This window comes from Salvelinus alpinus, chromosome 7 (genome assembly GCF_045679555.1).
Source record: "Salvelinus alpinus chromosome 7, SLU_Salpinus.1, whole genome shotgun sequence".
NCBI lineage: Eukaryota > Metazoa > Chordata > Actinopteri > Salmoniformes > Salmonidae > Salvelinus > Salvelinus alpinus.
The window spans coordinates 29056896-29084360 of NC_092092.1; the positions used below are offsets into that span (position 1 = coordinate 29056896).

Consider the following 27465-nt stretch of genomic DNA (forward strand, 5'->3'; position numbering starts at 1 on the left):
AATTCTATGGGACTCTCATCTCATTATTACACCAATAATATCTTACATTGTCCAGATAAAGTATCTCAATCCCTCCAAAACGCTTTGAAGATCAAATTCAGCTCCATCTCAAGTTCTAAAATAAATCTAACCAAATCTGCCCTTCTGCCTCAAGACCCCGATAAGAACTACATCTCTATTTATGGTATCCCAAACATTTATTTATATATATACATACATACATACATACATACATACACACACACACTTGAAGTCAGAAGTTTACATACACCTTAGTCAAATATATTTAAACTCAGTTTCACAATTCCTGACATTTAATCTTTGTAAAAATGTCCCTGTCTTAGGTCAGTTAGGATCACCACTTTATTTTAAGAATGTGAAATGTCAGAATAATAGTAGTGATTTATTTCAGCTTTTATTTATTTCATCACATTCCCAGTGGGTCAGAAATTTACATACACTCAATTCGTATTTGGTAGCATTGCCTTTAAATTGTTTAACTTGGGTCAAACATTTCAAGTGGCCTTCCACAAGCTTCCCACAATAAGTTGGGTGAATTATGGCCCATTCCGCCTGACAGAGCTGGTGTAACCGAGTCAGGTTTGTAGGCCTCCTTGCTTGCACATGCTTTTTTTAGTTCTGCCCATACACTTTCTATAGGATGGAGGTCAGGGCTTTGTGATGGCCACTCCGATACCTTGACTTTGTTGTCCTAAAGCCATTTTGCCACAACTTTGGAAGTATGCGTGGGCTCATTGTCCATTTGGAAGACCCATTTGCAACCAAGCTTTAACTTCCTGACTGATGACTTGAGATGTTGCTTCAATATAGCCACATAATTTTCTTACCTCATGATGCCATCTATTTTGTGAAGTGCACCAGTCCCTCCTGCAGCAAAGCACTACCACAACATGATGCTGCCACCCCCATGCTTCACGGTTGGGATGGTGTTCTTCGGCTTTCAAACATCCCCCTTTTTCCTCCTAACATAACAATGGTCATTATGGCCAAACAGTTCTATTTTTGTTTCCTCAGACCAGAGGACATTTCTCCAAAAAAGTACGATATTTGTCCCCATGCGCAGTTGCAAACCTTGGTCTGGCTTTTTTTATGGCGGTTTTGGAGCAGTGGCTTCTTCCTTGCTGATTGATCTTTCAGGTTATGTCGATATAGGACTCGTTTTACTGTGGATATAGATACTTTTGTACCTGTTTCCTCCAGCATCTTCACAAGGTCCTTTGCTGTTGTTCTGGGATTTATTTGCACTTTTCACACTAAAGTACGTTATTCTCTAGGAGACAGAACGTGTCTCCTTCCTGAGCGGTATGACGGCTGAGTGGTCCCATGGTGTTTATACTTGCGTACTATTGTTTGTAAAGATGAATGTGGTACCTTCAGGCATTTGGAAATTGCTCCCAAGAATGAACCAGACTTGTGAAGGTCTACAATTTTTCAGGTCTTGGCTGATTTTTCCAATGATGTCAAGCAAAGAAGCACTGAGTTTGAAGGTAGGCCTTGAAATACATCCACAGGTACACCTACAATTGACTCAAATGATTTCAATTAGCCTATCAGAAGCCTCTATAGCCATGACATCATTTTCTGGAATTTTCCAAGTTGCTTAAAGGCACAGTCTGACCCACTGGAATTGTGATACAGTGAATTATAAGTGAAATAATCTGTCTGTAAACAATTGTTGGAAATATTACTTGTCATGCACAAAGTAGATGTCCTAACCGACTTGCCAAAACTATAGTTTGTTAGCAAGAAATTTATGGACCTGTTGAAAAACGAGTTTTAAATGACTCCAACCTAAGTGTATGTAAACTTCTGACATCAACTATATATATATAGTTGATGTCAACGTGGCTACGTTGACCGGTAGTGTGTGTATATATACATACATACATTCATATATATACACACACACACACACACACACTACCAGTCAACGTTTTAGTACACCTAATCATTCAAGGGTTTTTCTTTATTTTTTACATTTTCTACATTGTAGAAAAATTGTGAAGACATTAACACCATGAAATAACACATATGAAATCATGTAGTAACCAACAACAAAAAAAGTGTTAAAAAAAATTTGCCAACTTTTGCCTTGATGTCAGCTTTGCACTCTAACATTCTCTCAACCAGCTTCATATATTTGGATTTGTTTAACACTTTTTGGGTTACCACATTATTCCATGTGTTAACCCATAGTTTTGATGTCTTCAGTATTATTCTACAATGTAGAAAATAGTAAAAAGCAAGAAAAACCTTTGAATGAGTAGGTGTTCTAAAACTTTTGACCGTTAGTCTATATATTTCCTTCCTTAGATAAACCCATTGCCAGAAACTTTAACACAACGCTCAAATCAATTCAATCCGACCTCAGTAGATAACTAACATCTAGACTTGGCCGGTATCCAGATTTTCAAAATCGTCATGCCTTCCTTCTCTCATACCAGGATTTAGGGTATTACCGGCATAGCACACAAGAGGCGCAATAAAAGCAAGAAAATACAATTGGGTCTCAATTACCAGAATGCTAGCAAAATTTGCACAAACTAATAGCGAAATCACAGACGCTGTTAGATAAATGCTAACAAGCGGAAAAATAACAAATTGCTAAGACTGTCAATTCCAGCTCATAAAGTTATACAAGCATAGTCAATAGCTAACGAATCATTTTCGGTGAGTATGGAAGCCATTATAAGATATCTGATTTCAGTACAAAATATTTGCATTGCATACAAGTGTAACTTTATCACCTCATGTGCGCGGCACAACAGGGACTTGCCGATAGATAAAGAATGCTTTGGACTCACCTGCTGCTTTCTCGCGTTGTGCTATTTACAAACGAACGCGTGACACTGACTCAACTGTTCTGGGAAACTATGGTAATCTTCATAACATTAAATAATGTGACAGGTGAAATGTCACCTGTCACATTGTCACCTAAAGCGGGGGTGCCAAAACGTTTTCCCTTCCAGCATTTGGGAACATCCCACGCGTCTATTTATATGGGCAAACTGTTCACAGCTCTCGTTGGTAGAGATAATTTTGCATGTTTAAAGCATACTTTTCTGCATTTCTACACATTTTGTCATGGAGTGCAAAGAAAATGTTGCAGTTCTAAAGCAAAAATGTACAACAATATCTATGGGCTAAGAAACCTAAATAAATAAAAATGTTAGCTGACATTGGCTAGTTGATCTGGACATTTCTGACGAGTTATAAATAGCTTTCTAAGGTATGCAATGACTGACGTGACAAGAGGAAAACTGATGCACTAAACAATTTTGAAATTCTACTATTACAACTTTGAAGAGTAAGTTTAAAGCCGGGCTGAGTAACTCAATAAAAAAACTGCGCGCCCCAGTTTGGGAACCACTGTCCTAAAGAATTGCACAAGTTGACTGCAGGTAATTCAAATGGATTTAAAAACGTCAAAATAAATAGTTGACGGTGTTAAACCCATCCCGTGGCTTTTTCCAAATACCCCGATATACAAGTTATACCGCCCAAGCCTACTAACGTCCCAGTTGCTTTAACCGGCAGCATATCAATTGTCAAAATGAATATATTGCCACGGTTGAATTGATGTAGTTAAATCCTTCCTTTGTCTCCCCCTTCTTACTATTGAGAAAAAAATCCATATTGTGGTTTCAAAATGTATATTGCAAGGTAAGCGATCCCGGATAAAATTACAAAATAGAAAGACGTAGGGGGACTATCCGTACCAAACTTTAAAATGGTATTTCCAGGCACTAGAATTTTGTCCGATCCTAAATTGGTTTAGACATGATTATTCCACCAACTGGCTGAGGTATAGAGAGAAATACAGTGTATCCTATTGCCATGGAAGAGGTGGTCTTCACTGATATATCTGTTAAACAATGTAAACTATGCTTTGGTCCCATTTCTGCTCACACAATCTCTATTTGCTGCAAAAATTTCAAACAATGTAACTGGGAATCAAAATGGCATGCCCATACTCCAATATTTCACAATAATGCCTTGTGATCTGAAGGTTTTGCATAACCTCAATGGTACACATGTGGAATCCATATCCTTGCAAATATCATGGACAGTAATGGCTTGAGAACCTTCCAAGATTTGAAAGACACATACATTACCATGCAACTCCTTTTTTTATATTTACAACTTAGGTCAGCTATGCTGGCCTATGAAGTCCCTTGCCAAACCCAAGTCACGAACCATCCAATGATGGGATTTATAAATCAATTATCTGGGCTCCCAAAAAGATTGATCTCAATAATACAGTGCATTCGGAAAGTATTCAGACCCCTTCTCTTTTTCCACATTGTGTTACGTTACAGCCTTATTCTAAAATGACTAATAAAAATTGTTCCTCATCAATCTACACACAATACTCCATAATGAGAAAGCGAACAGTTATTGAATAAAAATAAAAAAATATCAGAAATACTGTATTTACATAACTATTTATTATTTACAGACCCTTTAATATGAGACTCAAAATTGAGAGCAGATGCATTCTGTTTCCATTGATCATCCTTGAGATGTTCCTACAACTTGATTGGAGTCCACCTGTGGTAAATTCAATTGATTGGACATGTTTTGGAAAGGCACACCTGTCTATATAAGGTCCCACAGTTGACAGTGCATGTGTAACCGATGTGAAATGGCTAGCTAGTTAGCGGTGGTGTGCGCTAGCAGCCTTTCAGTCGGTTACGTCACTTGCTCTGAAACCTAGAAGTAGTGGTTCCCCTTGCTCTGCAAGGGCCGCGGCTTTTGTGGAGCGATGGGTAACATTTACATTTAAGTCATTTAGCAGACGCTCTTATCCAGAGCGACTTACAAATTGGTGCATTCACCTTATGATATCCAGTGGAACAACCACTTTACAATAGTGCATCTAACTCTTTTAAGGGGGAGGGGGGGGTTAGAAGGATTACTTTATCCTATCCTAGGTATTCCTTAAAGAGGTGGGGTTTCAGGTGTCTCCGGAAGGTGGTGATTGACTCCGCTGACCTGGCGTCGTGAGGGAGTTTGTTCCACCATTGGGGTGCCAGAGCAGCGAACAGTTTTGACTGGGCTGAGCGGGAACTGTACTTCCTCAGAGGTAGGGAGGCGAGCAGGCCAGAGGTGGATGAACGCAGTGCCCTTGTTTGGGTGTAGGGCCTGATCAGAGCCTGAAGGTACGGAGGTGCCATTCCCCTCACAGCTCCGTAGGCAAGCACCATGGTCTTGTAGCGGATGCGAGCTTCAACTGGAAGCCAGTGGAGAGAGCGGAGGAGCGGGGTGACGTGAGAGAACTTGGGAAGGTTGAACACCAGACGGGCTGCGGCGTTCTGGATGAGTTGTAGGGGTTTAATAGCACAGGCAGGGAGCCCAGCCAACAGCGAGTTGTAGTAATCCAGACGGGAGATGACAAGTGCCTGGATTAGGACCTGCGCCGCTTCCTGTGTGAGGCAGTGTCGTACTCTGCGAATGTTGTAGAGCATGAACCTACAGGAACGGGTCACCGCCTTGATGTGAGTTGAGAACGACAGGGTGTTGTCCAGGATCACGCCAAGGTTCTTAGCACTCTGGGAGGAGGACACAATGGAGTTGTCAACCGTGATGGCGAGATCATGGAACGGGCAGTCCTTCCCCGGGAGGAAGAGCAGCTCCGTCTTGCCGAGGTTCAGCTTGAGGTGGTGATCCGTCATCCACACTGATATGTCTGCCAGACATGCAGAGATGCGATTCGCCACCTGGTTATCAGAGGGGGGAAAGGAGAAGATTAATTGTGTGGCGTCTGCATAGCAATGATAGGAGAGACCATGTGAGGATATGACAGAGCCAAGTGACTTGGTGTATAGCGAGAATAGGAGAGGGCCTAGAACAGAGCCCTGGGGGACACCAGTGGTGAGAGCACGTGGTGCGGAGACAGATTCTCGCCACGCCACCTGGTAGGAGCGACCTGTCAGGTAGGACGCAATCCAAGCGTGGGCCGCGCCGGAGATGCCCAGCTCGGAGAGGGTGGAGAGGAGAATCTGATGGTTCACAGTATCAAAGGCAGCCGATAGGTCTAGAAGGATGAGAGCAGAGGAGAGAGAGTTAGCTTTAGCAGTGCGGAGCGCCTCCGTGACACAGAGAAGAGCAGTCTCAGTTGAATGACTAGTCTTGAAACCTGACTGATTTGGATCAAGAAGGTCATTCTGAGAGAGATAGCAGGAGAGCTGGCCAAGGACGGCACGTTCAAGAGTTTTGGAGAGAAAAGAAAGGGATACTGGTCTGTAGTTGTTGACATCGGAGGGATCGAGTGTAGGTTTTTTCAGAAGGGGTGCAACTCTCGCTCTCTTGAAGACGGAAGGGACGTAGCCAGCGGTCAAGGATGAGTTGATGAGCGAGGTGAGGTAAGGGAGAAGGTCTCCGGAAATGGTCTGGAGAAGAGAGGAGGGGATAGGGTCAAGCGGGCAGGTTGTTGGGCGGCCGGCCGTCACAAGACGCGAGATTTCATCTGGAGAGAGAGGGGAGAAAGAGGTCAAAGCACAGGGTAGGGCAGTGTGAGCAGAACCAGCGGTGTCGTTTGACTTAGCAAACGAGGATCGGATGTCGTCGACCTTCTTTTCAAAATGGTTGACGAAGTCATCCGCAGAGAGGGAGGAGGAGGGGGAGGAGGATTCAGGAGGGAGGAGAAGGTGGCAAAGAGCTTCCTAGGGTTAGAGGCAGATGCTTGGAATTTAGAGTGGTAGAAAGTGGCTTTAGCAGCAGAGACAGAAGAGGAGAATGTAGAGAGGAGGGAGTGAAAGGATGCCAGGTCCGCAGGGAGGCGAGTTTTCCTCCATTTCCGCTCGGCTGCCCGGAGCCCTGTTAACGATGCTTTGTGGGTGACTGTTGTTGATGTGTGCAGAGGGTCCCTGGTTCGCGCCCGGGTCGGGGCGAGGGGACGGACGTAAAGTTAAACTGTTACACATGTCAGAGCAAAAGCCAAGCCACGAGGTCGAAGGAATTGTCTGTAGAGCTCTGAGACAGGATTGTGTCAAGGCACATATCTGGGGAAGGGTACCAAAAAAACTTTTGCAGCATTGAAGGTCCCCAAGAACGCAGTGGCCTCCATCATTCTTAGATGGAATAAGTTTGGAACCACCGAGACTCTTCCTAGAGCTGGCTACCCGGCCAAGCTGAGCAATTGGGGGAGAAGGGCCTTGGTCAGGGAAGTGAACAAGAACCCAATGGTCATTCTGACAGAGCTCCAGAGTTTCTCTGTGGAGATTGGAGGACCTTGCAGAAGGACAACCATCTCTGCAGCACTCCACCAATCAGGCCTTTATGGTAGTGGCCAGACGGAAGCCACTCCTCAGTAAAAGGCACATGACAGCCCGCTTGGAGTTTGCCAAAAGGCACCGAAAGGAATCTCAGACCATGAGAAAGAAGATTATCTGGTCTGTTAGAAACCAGGCACAGCTCATCACCTGGCCAATACCATCCCTACGGTGAAGCATGGTGATGGCAGCATCATGCAGTGGGGATGTTTTTCAGCGGCAGGGACTCGGAGACTAGTCAGGATCGAGGGAAAGATGAACAGAGCAAAGTACCGAGAGATCCTTGATGAAAACCTGCTCCAGAGCCGTCAGGACCTCAGACTGGGGCAAAGGTTCACCTTCCAACAGGACAACAACCCTAAGCACACAGCCAAGACAACACAGGAGTGGCTTCGGGACAAGTCTCTAAATATCCTTGAGTGGCCCAGCCAGAACCCAGACTTGCACCCGATCGAACATCTCTGGAGAAACCTGAAAATAGCTGTGCAGTGACGCTCCACAGCCATCCTGACAGCATGAGAGGATCTGCAGAGAAGAATGGGAGAAACTCCAAATACAGGTGTGCCACGCTTGTAGCGTCATACCCAAGAAGACTTGAGGGTGTAATTGCTGCCAAAGGTGCTTCAACAAAGTACAAAGTAAAGGGTCTGAACACATGTCAATGTGATTATCCATTTTTTATTTTTGATATGTTTGCAAAAAGATCTAAAAACCTGTTTTTGCTTTTTCATTATGGGGTATTGTATGTAGATTTAGGGGGGGGACAATTTAATCAATTTTAGAATAAGGCTGTAACGTAACAAAGGTCTGAATACTTTCCGAATGCAGAGTACTTCCATTCATTTTTTAACTGGGCTACCGACAGACTAGTATTGTGAGGCAAAACAACCAACACGTACGTGTTCGTGAGAGTCTCATCTTTCCGTTGAGGGGTCTTAACAGACGTTTTCGTGTGAAGGCCGGTTTTCGGGATGTCTCGATCTAACTAACACCGTTCTAGCTCTGCTACCTTTCACCACAGATGCGGAAGGGCGACATCGGCGAATGCAGTGGATTTCTGTAGCTTAAATGGACAGATTTTGATGGGGATTTTAAAAAATAACGAATTAGATCGACTCTCGGGTTAACATACTAAAGGTTTTGCTAATCAAATTTCTGTATGGTATAGGTTAAGATAAGATCAGAGGAAGACTCACATGTCTGAACCAGCGACAGAGCCTCTCTCCTCCACTAAGCACCCCAGTCAAAGCTTCCTGTTGCTGCAACTATATAGCAAGAGGGAAAGGGGATGATAATACTGGACAAGTCTCAGAGAGGAACTAAATGTTTCACATCTTGTAACTTACATAAAATTATTGAGAGTATTTTCCTTCCTGGCTACAATGGTGTGATGTTTTAACTAACAGTCTATGTATGTGTCTGTCAATAATGTGGCTTTTCCACAATAGAAACACAAGAGTCTTTAGGTCAAACACCTGTGTAAAAACCCAGCAATGGAAAAGCCCTCTAAGTGGTCTCACCATCCTGTCCAGTAGAGCTGGAGCTATTGTCCTGACTATTGCCCAGAGAGGCGATCATGTTCCCCATCTGGGGGTACCAGGCAGTCTAAGTCAGCACCTTGGCTTTCTTGGTGGGGGGGGGTTCCCTTTAGAAAATAGAACAAGGAGTGGAGAAAAGGGTGTTGCTATATAAATGGCTATACAGTATAAAGTCTATACAAATCTAGCCTCACCACCTGTACACACAGAAAGACATTTTGTACTTGGAGGTCGATCATCACCTGTGCCTTGCTTCTCTCTCTCACCTGCAGCCGTGCCAGGATAGAGGACTTCTTGCAGTTGGAGGAGTAGGCTCTGGAGCAGGAGACGCTGCAGAAACGCTTGGTCTTGGAAAAGAAGGTGTCTCCGCTCCCAATGAAACCACACATCTCACACACCGCTGTGGAGAGAAGAGGATAAGAATATGTTACAGACCGGATCGGTGGTTTGGTGAGCTGTGATGAGTAGCCTTGTCTGGACCCAGAAGACTTGCGTTAGCTCCCTGATTAGCTTGATCAGCACGCTGATCAGCTTATATTAGAGATCCACACTACATGACCAAAAGTATGTGGACACCTGCTCATCGAACATCTCATTCCAAAATCATGGGCATTAATATGGAGTTGGTCCCCCGATTGCTGCTATAACAGCCTCCACTCTTCTGGGAAGGCTTTCCACTAGATATTGGAACATTGCTGCGGGGACTTGCTTCCATTCAGCCACAAGAGCATTAATGAGGTCGGGCACTGATGTTGGGCGATTAGGCTTGGCTCGCAGTCAGAGATCCAATTCAACCCAAAGGTGTTTGATGGGGTTGAGGTCAGGGCTCTGTGCAGGCCAGTCAGGTTCTTCCACACCAATCTCAACAAACCGTTTCTGTATGTATCTCACTTTGTGCACAGGGGCATTGTCATGCTAAAACAGGAAAAAGGCCTTCCCCAAACTGTTGCCACAAAGTTGGAAGCACAGAATCGGCTATAATGTCATTGTATGCTGTAGCGTTAAGATTTCCCTTCACTGGTACTAAGCGACATAGCCCAAACCGTGATAAACAGCCCCAGACCATTATTCTTCCTCCACCAACCTTTAAGGCTGGCACTATGCATTGGGGCAGGTAGCATTCTCCTGGCTTCCGCCAAACCCAGATTTGTCCGTCGGACTGACAGATGGTGAAGTATGGCTGCTCGGTCATGGAAACCCATTTCATGAAGCACCAGACGAACAGTGCTTGTGCTGATGTTGCTTCCACAGAGGCAGTTTGGAACTTGGTAGTGAGTGCTGCAACTGAGGACAGACGATTTTTACGCGCTACAGCCCTCGGTGGTCCCGTTCTGTAAGCTTGTGTGGCCTACAACGGCTGAACCGTTGTTGCTCCGAGACATTTCTACTTCCCAATAACAGCAGTTACAGTTGACCGGGGCAGTTCTAGCAGGGCAGAAATTTGACCGAACTGACTTGTTGGAAAAGTGACATCCTATGACATTGAAATTCACTGAGCTCTTCAGTAAGGCCATTCTATTGCCAATATTTGTCTATGGTGATTGCATGGCTGTGTGCCTGATTTTATACACCTGTCAGCAAACGGGTGGGGCTGAAATAGCCGACTCCACTAATTTGAATGGGTGTCCACATACTTTCGTATATATAGTGTAAGTTGTTGCATGGTGCAAACATAGAGATCCTATTAAAGTGTTCTAATTCCGAATTATATGGTTACATGGTATTTCAGATGCTTTGATAGCATATCCATCATTTACCACCATGCATGCAGTTGCAATTCTGATTTAACCAGATACATTGTCATATTTGTGTTGCATTGCAACATATAGGCTATTGAAATACAATTTTCATCAATTGCATTTTCCCAGACCCTGTCGATAATAGGCTATTCTATTCCCAAAAAATTGCAGCTGCGCTGGTATATTTTTTCGCATCACCTCTTCGCCCGCGACCACACCACACCACAACCAACAAGGGTTTGCTACCCGACATTTATGTTCACCTTATGGTAAGGGTGGCAGAAATGACGGTCGTGTACAATCATGGAAGATAAACCTTGGGACAATTTTCTCGCATCAAATGAGGCTAACGTTATATGAGTTTAGAGGAGAGCCGCTACGTGTGTCTCCCATACCGACCCCCCTCCTCCTCCGCTGGCAATTTATAAAGAACAAAAAATCAGACTAGGGAGGGGGTTGATACGCCGAAGCTGAAATCGAGAGGCGAACCCAGTTAAGGAGTATTTTTTTTACACGGGACTTCCCCAAAAGGAGGGGGAAAAGTCACAATTGTGGAATCAAAAAGAAAATTAAGGTTCAAAATACGTGAAAACGTCTCCGGTTGTGGATTCCGTATATATTTTTAATTCGAAAAAATATGGCCGAGAACGTTCTGGACTCTGGCCCGCCTTCAGCCAAGAGGCCTAAACTATCCTCTCCGGCACTTTCTGCCTCCGCCAGCGATGGAAACGGTAAATATTGTTAGATCTTTTTTTGTTAGGGGTATTGTTTTTTTTGTTTATTTTGTAGTATTTTCAATTATTGTGGTATTATTCGGAAGGAAAAGGGGCCGTGTAATTGCCCACTGTTTTTGTCGCGCTAGCTAGCGAATGTGTGTGTCGGACTTGCATAGCAGTAGGCTAGTAGTAATTTCAGCACTACGATGAACGCTGGCTAACTAGTTACGAATACGGGGCTTGCTGCATGGGTAGTTTGCTACATTATTTGTCGTTAGCATTTAGGTAATAAATACTGTCAGTTTAAGATGTTATGCCAATACGGCAAACATTATTTTAAATTATTATCCCCGAGATTGACAAGGACGCTTTCCTTTAAGCGACACAGAACTCGCTAGCTAATGTTAGCTAGCTAACTATTTTTAAGTAACTAGCTAACGTTAGCTAGCTACTGTAGTGATCGGTGTGGCAAATGGTTTTAAAAACATTTTATACTAAATGAGGTGGCTAATTCAGCTAAGTGGCAATCAATGAAACACATCGTTCAACTCGTTTACAAGTAAATTGGCTAATTCGCCTAGCCAAGTAACTTACTTTGCTAACTAGTTATTTTTTAGGTTGCTAGTGAGCTCTTTAGTCAGTTCGCTAGCGAACTTTCAAAGCGAGTTGTGACAAAGCTCTCATCGCCATTCAATGCTAACGCGTTAGCTAGCCCGTAAGCACACCAACTAAGGTTAACAGTTAACTGCAACACTGACGTTTTTACCTCCTCAAAGATAGTATTTAATAAAGTTAGTTAATTAACGTTAACTATATATATAACAAACGATAACGGTAGTTAGCAAACTAATTGGTGAAGTTTCGTTCACCTGGATACTTGTTAACGTTACATGTTTCCCACTAAGCTAACTTAGTTTTATTAACGATGACTAGCTAGCTAACGATGTTAATTACATAGCTAGCTACTACTGCAGCAGGCCCATGTAGCTAGCTTGCTGAATGAGTGATTATGTTCAAATTGTCATTAACTAGTTTTTCTGAAGATGTGTGGCAGAGACTGGAGGACTAAGGCTAACAACCTATACAAAAACGTAAAATTGCAGTGGTCAAACATAGAACTGGGCCACAGGATTTACCACTGTGATATGTTTAGATGGCCTTCTGCAGATGCTAAATAGCTAGCGAGTAGTAGTTTGAAATTGGACTTGAAACTGTTAGTTAATTTTGTCATTGCATTGCTAGCGAGCTACTGCCTCCCATTGCCCATATATTAGCAAACAGTACATGCTAAAGTCAGCCACTTGACAGAAAATACTTTGACGTCCCAAGGTACTTAATAACAGGAAATAATCCCGTGCCTGTACTGCTCTTTTGATATATTTTTTCTCTCGTAGTGTTAAGAGAATGCTGTGGCTGTCCAATTTCTCCAGGGAAGGTCCTGTAGGCCTATAGCAATTCATAAATTCTTTAGTTATTTAAAAAACGTTTTTTTAAATTGTTGCAACTTGCAGGCATTCTGTACCCCAATATTCAGTGCATATCAAAACGAGGCCTGCATTTGCAAATTGGATGGACACTACAGAAACTTACGTGACTTATGTCTTCAGGTGAGACACAATGAACTGCTTTCTGTTTGAGAGCATCTCAAGGTTTCAGCGGGTGACAATGTCAGTGGGGGGGCTTCTTTGTTAGAAGGCATGGAACCCCTGAATATAGCACAACAAAGAAGAAAAGCTTTTTCTTGACAATTGGTATAATTTTGTGACGCTCAGTCTTACCCCTGGGTTGTGTTCAATACTCTGGCACAGCTTTGCAAAATGTTTTGAAATGGACAACTTCCCGTTAGGGGCCTCGACCCGCAGTGTCGAGGCCCCTCTGTTTTTCTCAGTTTCAAGATGGTTTTCTCCCATTTGTTACCTACTGAACATGACACTGGCTCTCTGTGTCCAGAGGGTCTCTATGAACCTGGCTCTCTGTGTGGTGTTAACGCAGTGTCGAGGCCCATCTGTCACTCTGTGTGTAAAGCTCTGTCTGCGCTGTGCTAAATCACACTCGCGGTCTGGCACAGACCGTCCGAGGCCAGCCACTGTGTGTGTGTGTGTGGGAGAGTGTCTGTTTGAGCGGCCACCTTCATTTCAAAGCATTGCTTTTCCTCATTATACAAATGTAGTTCTCAGGCTATGCCGATTGGGCACCACCTTTGATGCGACCATGTATGACTGTTTGAATACAGTGCACTGGAATTGGTTTTGTTAATAGTCACTTATTGTTATGCCAGAAATGTACCCTGGCACACCTCTATTTCTCTCCTTTTCACTTTTTTCTCTTTCCTTATGTTCACAATCCCCCACTTGCTCTTTTTCTCCGTACTCATGTTTTCTCCCTCCCTGCACAGATTTCGGCTCGTTGTTCGACCTGGAGCACGACCTCCCTGACGAGCTCATCAATTCCTCTGAGTTGGGCTTGGTCAACGGAGGGGACCTCAGCCAGCTGCACACCAGTCTGGGGGGAGGAGGTGGGATGGGCCTGGGCCCTGGAGGAGGGGGTGGCCAGGACGCAGTGGCCAAGCACAAGCAACTCTCCGAGCTCCTTCGATCAGGCGCTCCACATGCCTCCACACAGCAGGGCCAGGGTGTGGTGGGCAGCCCAGGCGGGGCCAGCATGGGCCACCTGGGGAACATGAAGGTATCCCCTGGGCCCCAGGGCATGGGCCAGCAGCAACACCTCTCACCCCAGCAGCAGGCCAGCATGATGCAGCAGCAGGTGGGGATGGTGGGTGCCATGAACAGGGGCATGATTGGGGCCCAGAAGGGCAACGGACAGCAGCAGCAGCAAGCCATGATGGGGGGGCCGGTGATGAACGGATCCCCCAGGATGAGCTTCTCGAACCAGGGGATGGGGGGGAGCAGTAACATGCTGGCTGAGACTCTGCAGCAGCAGGGGGCCGGGGGACAGGCTGGACTCAGAGTACAGCAACCTGGAGCACTGAACAAGGTATGTATGGACCCTTCAGACAAGAGAGCGGAGATGTTTTTAATTTGCCTATTCTTTAGTTTAAGGACATTGAGATGGGCATCTTTAAGCCATCCTGACCAAGAAAGCTGCATGTGGTTATTTTTGCCTACACAATGTTAAAATTCAACAGTTTATTCACAAAAACAGGTTAAAAGAGCAGTTGTCATTATTCATATATTAAGGATGTTTTAATCAAGGTTTAAGAATGTACAATTCAAATTATTTGGGTTTTAGAGATCTAAAGCTGTGTGTAGTTAAAGGCTCTGTCAGGGAGGAGGAAGACTAGTAGAGTGCATGCCTGGGATGTGGAGGGAGGAAGCGAAATTATGAAGTCATTCGATTAACCCCTAGCCCTCGCGAGCAACCAGACATTACTACAAATTGGGAGCCACGTGGAAGCCCTTGATTATCAGTGGTCGTCTTATTCCAACATGTCAACATGAAATGTGGGGCAACCGTGGCATGGTGGAGTGATAATTGGTCTGCCTGTTCTGAGCCATCATTAATGATTTAATTGAACCCACTAATGTTACCTGCTGCTAATTGATTTGAAACTAAGTACGTTGTCTCTCTTTAGAAGTAGTTGCTTTTAATTGGTGTGTAAACGGCGTGGCGGAGAAGTTGATTTGTGGTGAAAGGGAGATGGTTGTTCTTTTAGCTTTAATGGTCTTCACTGGGGCTGCAAATTTCCAGAGACTTGGCGATACGATATTATCATGATACTTAGGTGCCGATATGTCTTTTGAATCTCACGATTCTATATGTATTGCGATTCAATGTTCCAACCACTGCTGCAGAGTGTCAAGCGAGAGTCATGAGAACAAGTTTTGATCAGTTATGGAAATAAGTGCCCAAAACAAATTGGCTCCCTATTTAAAAGATTGAGAACAAACTATGAAGGAAAAATACTGGCTTTTTGGTGCAGGTATAGGAAACTGGCACAAAAATAATATTGCGTTGTCAAAACAATACGATATACCATAAAATATTATCTCCATATGTAACTATCGATTTACGTTTTTCTCCCATTACTGTTTTTCACACTTAGTGATTAATATCCCCGGGGTCGTGCTCATTTAACAGGACCACTCTCAGTCTGAAGAAATACAATTCAAGTGTTTTAAACACATTTTCTAACACATTGCATATAAAAACTGTTCAAATTTATGCCAATTTATTTCACTATTTTTCTCAATCCAATATGCTTTGTTTAAACCACACGTGTCATACTCATTCCACGGAGGGCCAAGTGTCTGCGTGTTTTCGATCCTCCATTGTACTTGATTAAGGTCATTAATTAGTAAGGAACTATCCACACCTGGTTTTCTAGGGCATAAAAAACAAAAATCTGCTGATTTAAACCATGCCTTCTCTAACCCTCCCTCCTGTCTTCCATTTCTGTGTCTCCATATCTTCTATACATTTTCCTGCCCATCCTCTTCTCAGATGGGTATGGTGGGTAACCCAGGCCCCTATGGAGGCCCCTACGGTGAGCAGCAGGCAGGCCCGGGCCTGGGGGGAGCAGGGCTGGGCCCTCCGCTCCAGAACAAAGGCTCCATGCCCAACAGCCTGGCCCAGTTCAGCATGGACAAGAAGAGCCAGCCCATGCAGGGCATGGCTGCCATGGTAAGGAAGTTAGATAGCTAGTCTCCTACCTATCATTTAAAACTTATCTGTCATGGATGCTGCCTTTTTGTGTACCAGTCAACCACACTGACCAACCCTGAACAGACTATCACGGTTGCAGTAACTTGTATATTTTCAATTATTTTATTTCCTCTTTCTATCCTCAGGCCACACAGCAGTCTGCCGCAGGTGTGGGCGGTGGAGCCGGAGGCACTGCAGGGGTGGTCCCCAACGCCCAGGGAGGCCTGGGGCCCGCCGTGACTGCAGCAGCTGGGGCGCCCCCTACCGCCGACCCCGAGAAGCGCAAGCTGATCCAGCAGCAGCTGGTACTCCTGCTCCATGCACACAAGTGCCAGCGGCGGGAGCAAGCCAACGGGGAGGTGCGCCAGTGCAACTTGCCACACTGCCGCACCATGAAGAACGTCCTCAACCACATGACCCACTGCCAGGCCGGCAAGTCCTGCCAGGGTGAGCTGATAAGACCCAGAATAGATAGACCTGCAAGATGGTTCCCTGTCACACCTTTACCTAAGATGTGTATGATATTCATCAAGAGCTCTCTGAAGTAATCATCACAATCTTTTTCTCACCCTTTTTCTTTTCCTTGTCTCTGCCCCTCTTCCCCTTCGTTCTCTCTCCTTAGTGGCTCACTGTGCGTCATCCAGACAGATCATCTCTCACTGGAAGAACTGTACGCGGCACGACTGTCCTGTCTGCCTGCCGCTCAAGAATGCCGGGGACAAGAGGAACCAGCAGTGTGAGTGTCTATCTGCCCATCAAACAATACTTTTCTCACTACCCCTCTCTCCCTCAGTCTGTTAGCTGGCTCGTGTAATAGTAGTACGCGTCTAGTCTTAGGTTTAGAGAGTCGTCACGTCTCAACTCTTTCAAGTAATGTCTATGGATGTACAGTGTGTTCAGACCCCTTGACTATTTCCACATGTTATGTTACAACCTTATTCTAAAATGGATTAAATAAAATATTTTCCTCATCAATCTACACACAATACCCCATAATGACAAAGCAAAATGTTTTTGCAAACTTATGAAAAAATAAACCAACAGATACAATATTTACATAAGTATTCAGACCCTTTGCTATGAGACTGAAATTGAGCTCAGGTGCATCCTGTTTCCATTGATCATCCTTGATGTTTTTACAACTTGATTGGAGTCCACCTGTGGTAAATTCAATTGATTGGACATGATTTGCAAAGGCACATACCCGTCTATAAGTTTGCGCAGTTTACAGTGCATGTCAGAGCAAAAACCAAGCCATGAGGTTTAAGGAGTTGTCCATAGAGCTCCGAGACAGGATTGTGTCGGCACCAATCTGGGGAAGGGTACCAAAAAAATTATGCAGCATTGCAGGTCCCCAAGAACACAGTGACCTCATCATTCTTAAATGGAAGACGTTTGTAACCACCAAGACTCTTAGAGCTGGCTGCCTGGCCAAACTGAGCAATTGGGGGAGAAGGGCCTTGGTCAGGGAGGTGACCAACATCCCGATGGTCTCTGACAGCTCCAGAGTTCCTCTGTGGACATGGGAGAACCTTCCAGAAGGACAACCATCTCTGCAGCGCTCCACCAATCAGGCCTGTATGGTAGAGTGGCAAAACGGAAGCCACTTCTCAGCGGCAGGGACTGGGAGACTAGTCAGAATCGAGGGAAAGATGAACGGAGCAAAGTACAGAGATCCTTGATAAAAACCTTAGGAGCGCTCAATACCTCTGACGGGGGTGAAGGTTCACCTTCCAACAGGACAACAACCCTAAGCACACAGCCAAGACAACGCAGGAGTGGCATCGGGACAAGTCTCTGAATGTCCTTGAGGCCCAGCCAGAGCCCGGACTTGCACCCGATCGAACATCTCTGGAGAGACCTGAAAATAGCTGTGCAGCAACGATCCCCATCCAACTTGACAGAGCTTGTGAGGATCTGCAGAGGAGAATGGGAGAAATGTGCCAAGCCTGTAGCGTCATACCGAAGACGACTCGAGGCTGTAATCGCTACCAAAGGTGCTTGAACAAAGTACTAATAAAGGGTCTGGACACTTATCTAAATGTGTTCTGTTTCTTTTTTTTATTTGTATACATTTCTAAAAACCTGTTTTTGCTTTGTCATTATGGGTATTTTGTGTAGATTGAGGGGGGAACGATTTAATCCGTAAGGCTGTAACTTGACAAAATGTGGAACAAGTCAAGGAGTCTGAAATACTTTCCGAATGCGCTGTATATAAGACGTCTAGATGCTTTGAGATTGATTTATAAATCAACAAGTTCATGATCTGCCATGAAGTTGTTGCCTTATAAATCAGTTGACTACATTATAAACTTTGACAGATGAATGCCTTATGTTCCCGACCTAGGCTTTTATAGCGTTCCTCCTAGAGGACAGAATTATTAATAATCTTGTCTACAGCTCTGCTAGGAGGTGCTGGTGTAGGTCTGGGTAGTTCCCTGGGCTCGGTGCCCGGAGGCCAGCCCAGCGCAGCCAATCTCAACCCCCCCAGCCAGATCGACCCCAGCTCAATTGAGAGGGCCTACGCCGCCCTGGGCCTCACTTACCAGGGCACCCAGATCCAGAGCCAGCCCAACCAGGCTTCTCTGCCCTCACAGGGTCTGCAGGGCCAGCCGGGCATGAGGCCGCTCAACCCTATGGGTAAGCTGTTAGTTGTCTAAAAGATAGTCAGGCTACTGTGTGTTTTTACCCCCATTTCGAAGTCCATGCCTTTAAACATATGGAGTTTTTTATTTATTTTTTCTGACTCAATGCCATAGGTTAACAAGTGGCCGGGTTCTACATGTTTCAATATTCAGGTGTCCTGTCTCCTTTAAAAAGAGAATGCCAGTGTTTTACCTTCGAAAATACAGAGAAAAGAGTCCCGTTTTGTGAATCATGTGTTATTATTGGTTTAAATAATTTTCTACACCAGGAGTGTGCATGGTCCTCTTGGGTTTTGAAGCCGTAACCAGTCTGTCCATAATAGTAAGGTTACACTGTTGCTTTCCCTAACTGAAACCGCCCCCTTTTGTCCACTTTAATGGGAATTACACACACACACACAAACACACAGATGTTTTATTTGTCTACATTTTGGTGTAGTCGACTTTTCCCCCCAAGTCACTTGAAAATAAAACGTGTGGTGGGAGTAATTTCTATCATTGACTTCTAAGTAATGTTTTAACAACTTTATTCTCATAACCACAAACAAAAGGTAATGTTGAATATTATTTGTGCAAAACCCGTGTGTGAATTTTTATTTCACCATGTTAGGGGGTAACCCGATGGGGGTGAATGGAGGAATGGGTGTTTTACCCCAGAACCAGCAGGCCAGCCTGCTGCAGGACACCATGCTCCACCTCAACATGAACTCCCAGGGGTGAGTCGCAGACCTGCATTAAAATATAATTATTTGCTCTCTTAAATACTTCTACCTGCACTTGATTGAGCATGCCCGGTGCAATAGAATTGTCCCAGAACTGCAAATCTCCACCCATCTGACACTTCGGCCAGGCGCAAACTTTGTTCTCTCTGTGTGTTCTAGTCTGATGAATGATGCGGGTGGGACGGGTAACATGGGCTCCATGCCCATGGCGACCCCACCCTCTGCAGCAGGTATGAGGAAGAGTTGGCACGAGGACATCACCCAGGACCTGAGGAACCACCTGGTGCACAAACTGTAAGTGGCCGGGAGGGACAATACAGCCTCTGGATGGGACCTAAAAACACCGTGTCTCTGGGGGCCCATGCGCCTGTCATCGATGTCAAAAAATGGTTCTGCATTTAATAAATTGATAACCCTCCATAAAGTATTTCATAAACCTTTTTCATTTCCATATGTACTAGGAAGCTAAGTGTTTGTTTCTTGGGCTTCAGGAATGTGACTGATTTGAAAGTATAAGGGCATATCAGTGAACAAATGCCGTGGTCAAGGCTACTAGTGGAGCTTACCCGGGTTTTCAAAAGCGCATATCAGACCGAGAGCCTAATGCTTCTTAGGTAAATCAAATGTTATTGGTCACATACACATATTTAGCAGATGTTGCGGGTGTTGCGAAATGCTTGTGTTCCTCGCTCCAACAGTGCAGTAGTATCCAACTATTCACAATGCACACAAATCTAAAAGTAAATGAATGGAATTAAGATATATATATATATATATATGTATATTACTATAACAAGCAATGTCGGAGTGACATTCACTAAAATACAGTAGAAAAGAATACAGTATATACAGTTGAAGTGGGAAGTTTACATACACCTTAGCCAAATACATTTAAACTCAGTTTTTCACAATTCCTGACATTTTTTATCCTAGTAAAAATTCCCTGTCTTGGATCAGTTATGAACAACACTTTTATTTTAAGAATGTGAAATGTCAGAATAATAGTAGAGAATGATTTCTTTCATCACATTCCCAGTGGGTCAGAAGTTTACATACTCAATTAGCATTTGGTAGCATTGCCTTTTTAAATTGTTTAACTTGGGTCAAACGTTTCGGGTAGCCTTCCACAAGCTTCCCACAATAAGTTGGGTGAATTCTGGCCCATTCCTCCTGACAGAGCTGGTGTAACTAAGTCAGGTTTGTAGGCCTCCTTGCTCGCACACGCCTTTTCAGTTCTGCCCACACATTTTCTATAGGATTGAGGTCAGGGCTTTGTGGTGGCCACTCCAATAATTTGACTTTGTTGTCTTTAAGCCGTTTTGCCACAACTTTGGAAGTATGCTTGGGGTCATTGCCCATTTGGAAGACCCATTTGCGACCAAGCTTTAACTTCCTGACTGATGTCTTGAGATATTGCTTCAATATATCCACATAATTTTTCTCCTTCATGATGCCATCTATTTTGTGAAGTGCACCAGTCCGTCCTGCAGCAAAGCACCTCCACAACATGATGCTGCCACCCCCGTGCTTCATGTTTGGGATGGTGTTCTTTGGCTTGCAAGCCTCCCCCTTTTTCCTCCAAACATAACGATGGTCATTATGACCAAACAATTCTATTTTTGTTTCATCAGACCAGAGGACATTTCTCCAAAAAGTATGATCTTTGTCCCCATGGCGGTTTTGGAGCAGTGGCTTCTTCCTTGCTGAGTGGCCTTTCAGGTTATATTGATATAGGACTCATTTTACTGTGGATATAGATACTTTTGTACCTGTTTCCTCCAGCAGCTTCACAAGGTCCTTTGCTGTTGTTCTGGGATTGATTTGCACTTTTCGCATCAAAGTACGTTAATCTCTAGGAGACAGAACGCGTCTCCTTCCTGAGAGGTATGACGGCTGCGTGGTCCCATGGTGTTTATACTTGTGTACTATTGTTTGTACAGATGAACGTGGTACCTTTTCAGGCGTTTGGTAATTGCTCCCAAGGATGAACCAGACTTGTGGAGATCTACAATTCTTTTTCCTGAGGTCTTGGCTGATTTCTTTTGATTTTCCCATGATGTCAAGCAAAGAGGCACTGCGTTTGAAAGGTAGGCCTTGAAATACATCCACAGGTGCACCTCCAATTGACTCAGACTAATTGACATTTATCAGAAGCTTCTAAAGCCATGACATTCTGGAATTTTCCAAGCTGTTTAAAGGCACAGTCAAGACCCACTGGAATTGTGATACCGTGAAATAATCTGTCTGTAAACAATTGTTGGAGAAATGACTTGTGTCATGCACAAAGTAGATGTCCTAACCGACTTGCCAAAACAAATTATAGTTAACAAGAAATGTGTGGAGTGGTTGAAAAACGAGTTTTAATGACTCCAACCTAAGTGTATGTAAACTTCCGTCTTAAACTGTACATATGAAATGCTTTATGTAAACATTATTAAAGATACCAGTGATTCTATGTACATAGGGCAGCAGCCTCTAATGTGCAGAGTTGAGTAACAGGGTGGTAGCCGGCTAGTGATGGCTAATTAACAGTCTGATGGCCAGTTGAGAGAGAAGCTGTTTTTCAGTCTCTCGGTCCAAGCTTTGATGCACCTATACTGACCTCGCCTTCTGAATGATAACAGGCCGCGGCTCGGGTGGTTAATGTACTTTTTGGCCTTCCTGTGGCATCAGGTGCTGTAGATGTCCTGGAGGGCAGGTAGTTTGCCCCCGGTGATACATTGGGCAGACTGTATCACCCTCTGGAGAGCCTTGCGGTTTCGGGTGGTGCAGTAGCTGTACCAGGCGGTGATACAGGATGCTTTCTATTGTGCATCTGTAAAAGTTTCTGTGGGTCTTTGGGGCCAAGCCACATTTCTTCAGCCTCTTGAGGTTGTGGAGGGGCTGTTGTGCTGCCTTCACACTCTGTGTGGGTGGACCATTTCAGATTGTCAGTGACGTGTTATCCGAGGAACTTGAAGCTTTTCAACTTCTCCACAGCTGTCTGGTCGATGTGGATAGTGGCATGCTCCCTCTGTTTCCTGAAGTCCACCATCTGCTCCTTTTGTTGACGTTGAGTGAGGGGTTATTTTCCTCGTTATTGTTGGTAATCAGGCCTACTAATGTGTCGTCTGCAAAGTTGATGATTGAGTTGGAGGCGTGCATGGTTATGGGTGAACAGGGAGTACAGGAGGGGGCTGAGCACGCATCCTTGTGGGGCCCCAGTGTTGAGGATCAGCAAAGTGGTGTTTCATACCTTCACCAGCTGGGGGTGGCCCATCAGGAAGTCCAGGACGCAGTTGCACAGAGCGGGGTTCAGACCCAAGGCCCAAGCTTAATGATGAGCTATAGTCAATGAACAGCTTTCTTACATAGGTATTCCTCTTGTCCAGATGGGATAGGGCAGTGCGATGGCAATTGCATCGTCTGTTGATCTATTGGGGCGGTATGCAAATTGCAGTTGGTTTAGGATGTAAGGTGTAGGTGAAATAATCCTTAACTAGCCTCTCAAAGCACTTCATGATGACAGAAGTGAGTGCTACGGTGCGATAGTCATTTAGTTCAGTTACCTTTTTGCTTTCTTTGGTACAGGACATCTTGAAGCAAATGAGGACAGCAGACTGGTATAGGGATGCAGCCTTGCAAGGTTTAACATGCTTAAATGTCTTACTCATGTCGGCCACAGAGAACGAGAGCCCACAGTCCTTGGGAGCGGGCCGCGTCGGTGGCTCTGTGTTATCCTCAAAGCGGACGAAGGTGTTTAGCTTGTCCGGGAGCAAGATGTTGGTGTCCAATGCTGGTTTTCCCTTTTTCTAATCAGTGATTGTTTATAGACCCTGCCACATACGTCTCTAGGGATGCAACGGTACACCGTATGTTATCGAACTGTTCGGGACATCCCCTACGGTTTAATACGCACACATGAACTGCGGAATTATGGTATGCCTGTCATTTTCCTATAATTTCCAAAACTTGCTTATTGCGGAGCAGACTACACGCACGTTGTACATTCTGATCCACAGAACCAGACGCGCGGCTTGTGGATGTTAGGGGGCTCATGAGGGCTGACAAACTTTACTCCACAGGGACGTCTCAATGTAGTGACCGCAACCCCCTCCCCCTTAAACAACTAATGGATGATTTGCAATGACATCTCAGTAGGAAACATCCCTAAAGGGGCCCCATGAAGAACGGGGAAACTAATAACAAATACTCTCTCAGCTTCATGACATTGGCTAGCGAGACGGAGGGAAGCAAATTTGAAGAGGCACCGACGTCTTTTAAATCCTCTGTGTGGGAACATTTTAATTTCAGCGTTCAATACGATGAAGAGGATAGACTATAAACAAAGTACAGTCTGCAAGCATTGCTTTGCCACTTGTTGGCTATTTAAGTGGAAACACTTCTAACCTGTCGTCGCCATCACCTGGCCATGGCCGAAAAACAAAAATTACGAAAGTGGTGGGGGTATTCGTAGCCGAAGATTTGCAGTCCTATTCGGTGGTTACTGACTTGGGATTTCGTCACCTGATTAAAAAATAAAAATGAACCGCGTTACGATGTCCCCTCCTGCACAAATTTCAGCAGCAAATTAATTTCTAAACTCTATGAAACATCACAGAGAAATTGAAAATGAATTGACACATCCACCCTATCTAGCTCTCTCCACTGATAGTTGGACCTCCAGAGAAACTCAAATCTACCTCGCTGTGACGGATCACTATGTTCTGGATTGGGAGATGACGAGCTACAGGTTGTCAAAGCTTAGGATAACTTAGTTTTTCTCCGCTTGATTTCATACAGTAGAGACAGAAACCAGGCCTAGTCAGTCATGCTGCTATTTTTCTGAACGTAAATTTGTTTTGTTTTGTTTTTTGTCTAAGAGTTTGTTTATTATCAAGATACCGAAACGTACCGTTACCATGGCCCACAAACTGATACATACCGAAGGGTGGGCCCACTTTACCATTGCATCCCTGTGTCTGAGCTGTTGAATTGCGACTCCACTGACTCTGTATTGACGTTTTGCCTGTTTGCTGTCAATCCACGGTTTTTGTTTTGAGTAGGTTTTAATAGTCAGTGGGAGCAACATCGCCTATTCACTTCCTGATGAACTGAGTCACTGTGTCCGTGTATACGTCAATGTTATTCTGAGGCATCCCGGAACATATCCTAGTCCGCGTAATCAAAACAATCTTGAAGCATGGATTCTGATTGGTCAGACCAGTGTTGAATAGACTTCCTGTTTGAGTTTCTGGCTATAGGAAGGGAGGAGCAAAATGGAGTTGTGATCTGATTTGCCGAAGGGAGGACGGGGATGGCCTTAGCCATTCCGGAAGTGGGAGTAACAGTGGTCAAGCATTTTTGCAGCACGAGTACTACAGGCAATGTGTTGCTAGAACTTTTGGATGCCTTTTCCAGCTACAATAATATAACAATATTCCTGTCTGCGCAATGTACTGAGAACCTAGCTAGCTGTTTGGAAGTGAACAGTATATCCAGAGAGAGCCATGATTCAGTTAAACCGAGTATGTTACAGTTCCTAATGTCTCTCTGGAAGGAGATCCTCACCATGAGCTCGTCTACTTTATTATCCAAAGTCTGAACATTAGCAAGTAATATACTCGGAAGTGGTGGATGGTGTAAACCTCTTCTCCGCCAGCAGCATCTTGGAGCAGCCTCGGGAATAACTTAAATTGGGGGGGTATGAACATAGGCTCCAACTCGGGAAAGTCGTAATGCTGGTGAGTTACCGCCGCTCTGATATCCAAAAGTTATTTCCGGCTGTATGTATTAACGCCAAAAAAGTTCTGCGCTAATAATGTAAGAAATAACCAAACCCCAAAAAATAATACTGCAGTTGCTTAGAAGCAGAGCTGCCATGAAACGTTCTTTGAGTTTTAATTTACAAATGATGCTTCCACAGAAGCGTCCGTTACCAGGATGGTAAAACGGCTTGATCGCCGTAGCAACATCAGGGAAACTGGGCAGAAGGGTTTGGTGCTTCAAATACAGCAGTTCGGCAACATCTTTAATTGAGGCTCTCATTCTCCTTAGTTGCCGGCCTCAACACGTTACAGATAGATGAACTGTATAGGATACTCTGGGGACATGACATTGTCTAGATGCAAACAAATATCATATTTGGCTGACAACGGCTCTTGAGGGGTTGAACAAAAAAAGCAGTTTGCGATTTCGTTCATACTGGTGAATCGGCATTTGAGTTGTGGTTGCAATATCAACAATCCCTTATCTCTGGTATACAGTGCATTCGGAAAGTATTCAGACCCCTAGACTCTTTCCACATTTTGTTACGTTACAGCCTTACTCAAAAATTGATTAAATAAAAATGTTCCTTATCAATCTACACACAATACCCCAGAATGACAAAGTAAAAACAGGTTTTTAGAATTGTTTGCAAATTTATACCTAAAATACCTTTTTTTATTCAGACCCGTAGTGATGAGACTCGAAATTGAGCTCCGGTGCAATCGGGGGAGAAGGGCCTTGGTCAGGGAGGTGACCAAGAACCCGATGATAACTCTGACAGAGCTCCAGAGTTCCTCTGTAGAGATGGGAGAACCTTCCAGAAGGACAACCATCTCTGCAGCACTCCACCAAATAGGCCTTTATGGTAGAGTGTCCAGACAGAAGGCACTCCTCAGTAAAAGGCACATGACAGACCGCTTGGAGTTTGCCCAAAGAACTCTGACCATGAGAAACAAGATTCTCTGGTCTGATGAAACCAAGATTGAACTCTTTGGCCTTAATGTCAAGTGTCACGTCTGGAGGAAACCTGGCACCATCCCTACGGTGAAGAATGGTGGTGGCAGCATCATGCTGTGGGGATGTTTTTCAGCAGCAGGGACTGGGAGACTAGTCAGGTTTGAGGGAAAGATGAATGGAGCAAAGTACAGAGATCCTTGATGAAAACCTGCTGCGGAGCACTCATTACCTCAGACTGGGGCGACGGTTCACCTTCCAGCAGGACAACGACATCCAAGACAACGCAGGAGTGTCTTCGGGACAAGTCTCTGAATGTCCTTGAGGGGTCCAGCCAAAGCCCGGACTTGAACCCGATCGGACATCTTTGGAGAGACCTTAGCTGTGCTGCATTCAACCTGACAGAGCTTGAGAGGATCTGCGGAGAATAATGTATTTGGGGAGATAATACCAGAGTCTGTAATCGCTGTATAAGGTGCTTCAACCAAGTAGTGAGTGAAATTTGAAGACTTATGTAAATGCGATAGATCTTTTTTTAAATTAAAATTATTGCTAACATTTCTAAAACCCTGTGTTTCTTTGTCATTATGGGTTATTGGATTGTAGATTGAGGAATATATATTTTTTATCCATTTTAGAATAAGGCTGTAACGAAACAATGTGGAAAAGGTCAAGGGGTCATAGTTTCCGAAATCACTGTGTCTTGGCATGCATCATTCAAGACAGTTTAAATTATGTGCAGCGCAATTGACACAACACACACCATCTCAGGAAAGACTATCTGGGTTGCCAATAATCAGTATAGAAAACAGTTGGGCAGTGGACCTGGACCTACAGGCTGTGGTGAAAACCGTCCAAAAAAGGACTTAATGAGATCATGGTAGTCTCAAGTTGAGTTGAATTTACTTTACTTTAAATATTGAAGCCCTTTTGTGTGGGCTATTAGCCAGGCAACCTGCTGAGTTCAACATATATAGTGGCTGAATTTATCCTCAAGCAGACTACTTTTTCCCTAATTGATAGGCTATTTGATTTGTATTTTTTTTATAAGGTTTATAAATGGTAGCTAAATATATACCGTTTTTAAGTCGGAAGTTTACACACTTAGGTTGGAGTCATTCATTTGTTTTTCAGCCATTCCACAAATTTCTTGTTAACAAACTATAGTTTTGGCAAGTTGGTTAGGACATCTACTTTGTGCATGACACAAGTAATTATTCCAACAATTGTTTACAGACAGATTATTTAACTTATAATTCACTGTGTCACAATTCCAGTGGGTCAGAAGTTTATACACTAAGGTGACTGTGCCTTTAAACAGCTTGGAAAATTCCAGAAAATGATGTCATGGCTTTAGAAGCTTCTGATAGGCTAATTGACATCATTTGAGTCAATTGGAGGTGTACTTGTGGATGTATTTCAAGGCCTACCTTCAAACTCGGTGCC

The 27465-nt window shown here is 44.3% G+C and overlaps 1 protein-coding gene across 6 annotated transcripts in view; it reads left to right on the forward strand.

The window, feature by feature from the left end:
• The first annotated feature begins 2542 nt into the window (after positions 1 to 2542).
• LOC139580158 (histone acetyltransferase p300-like) overlaps positions 2543 to 27465 on the forward strand; it is a 56300-nt gene continuing 31377 nt past the window's right edge. For 4 of the 6 annotated variants that reach the window (XM_071408700.1, XM_071408702.1, XM_071408703.1 and 1 more), the window contains exons 1-8: positions 10849 to 11303; positions 13684 to 14282; positions 15750 to 15929; positions 16097 to 16397; positions 16573 to 16686; positions 18351 to 18590; positions 19206 to 19311; positions 19477 to 19611. In XM_071408700.1, the coding sequence (XP_071264801.1) occupies positions 11210 to 11303; positions 13684 to 14282; positions 15750 to 15929; positions 16097 to 16397; positions 16573 to 16686; positions 18351 to 18590; positions 19206 to 19311; positions 19477 to 19611 (1769 nt within the window). In that variant the 5' untranslated portion in view covers positions 10849 to 11209. The other 2 variants (XM_071408706.1, XM_071408705.1) reach the window with 2 other exon arrangements.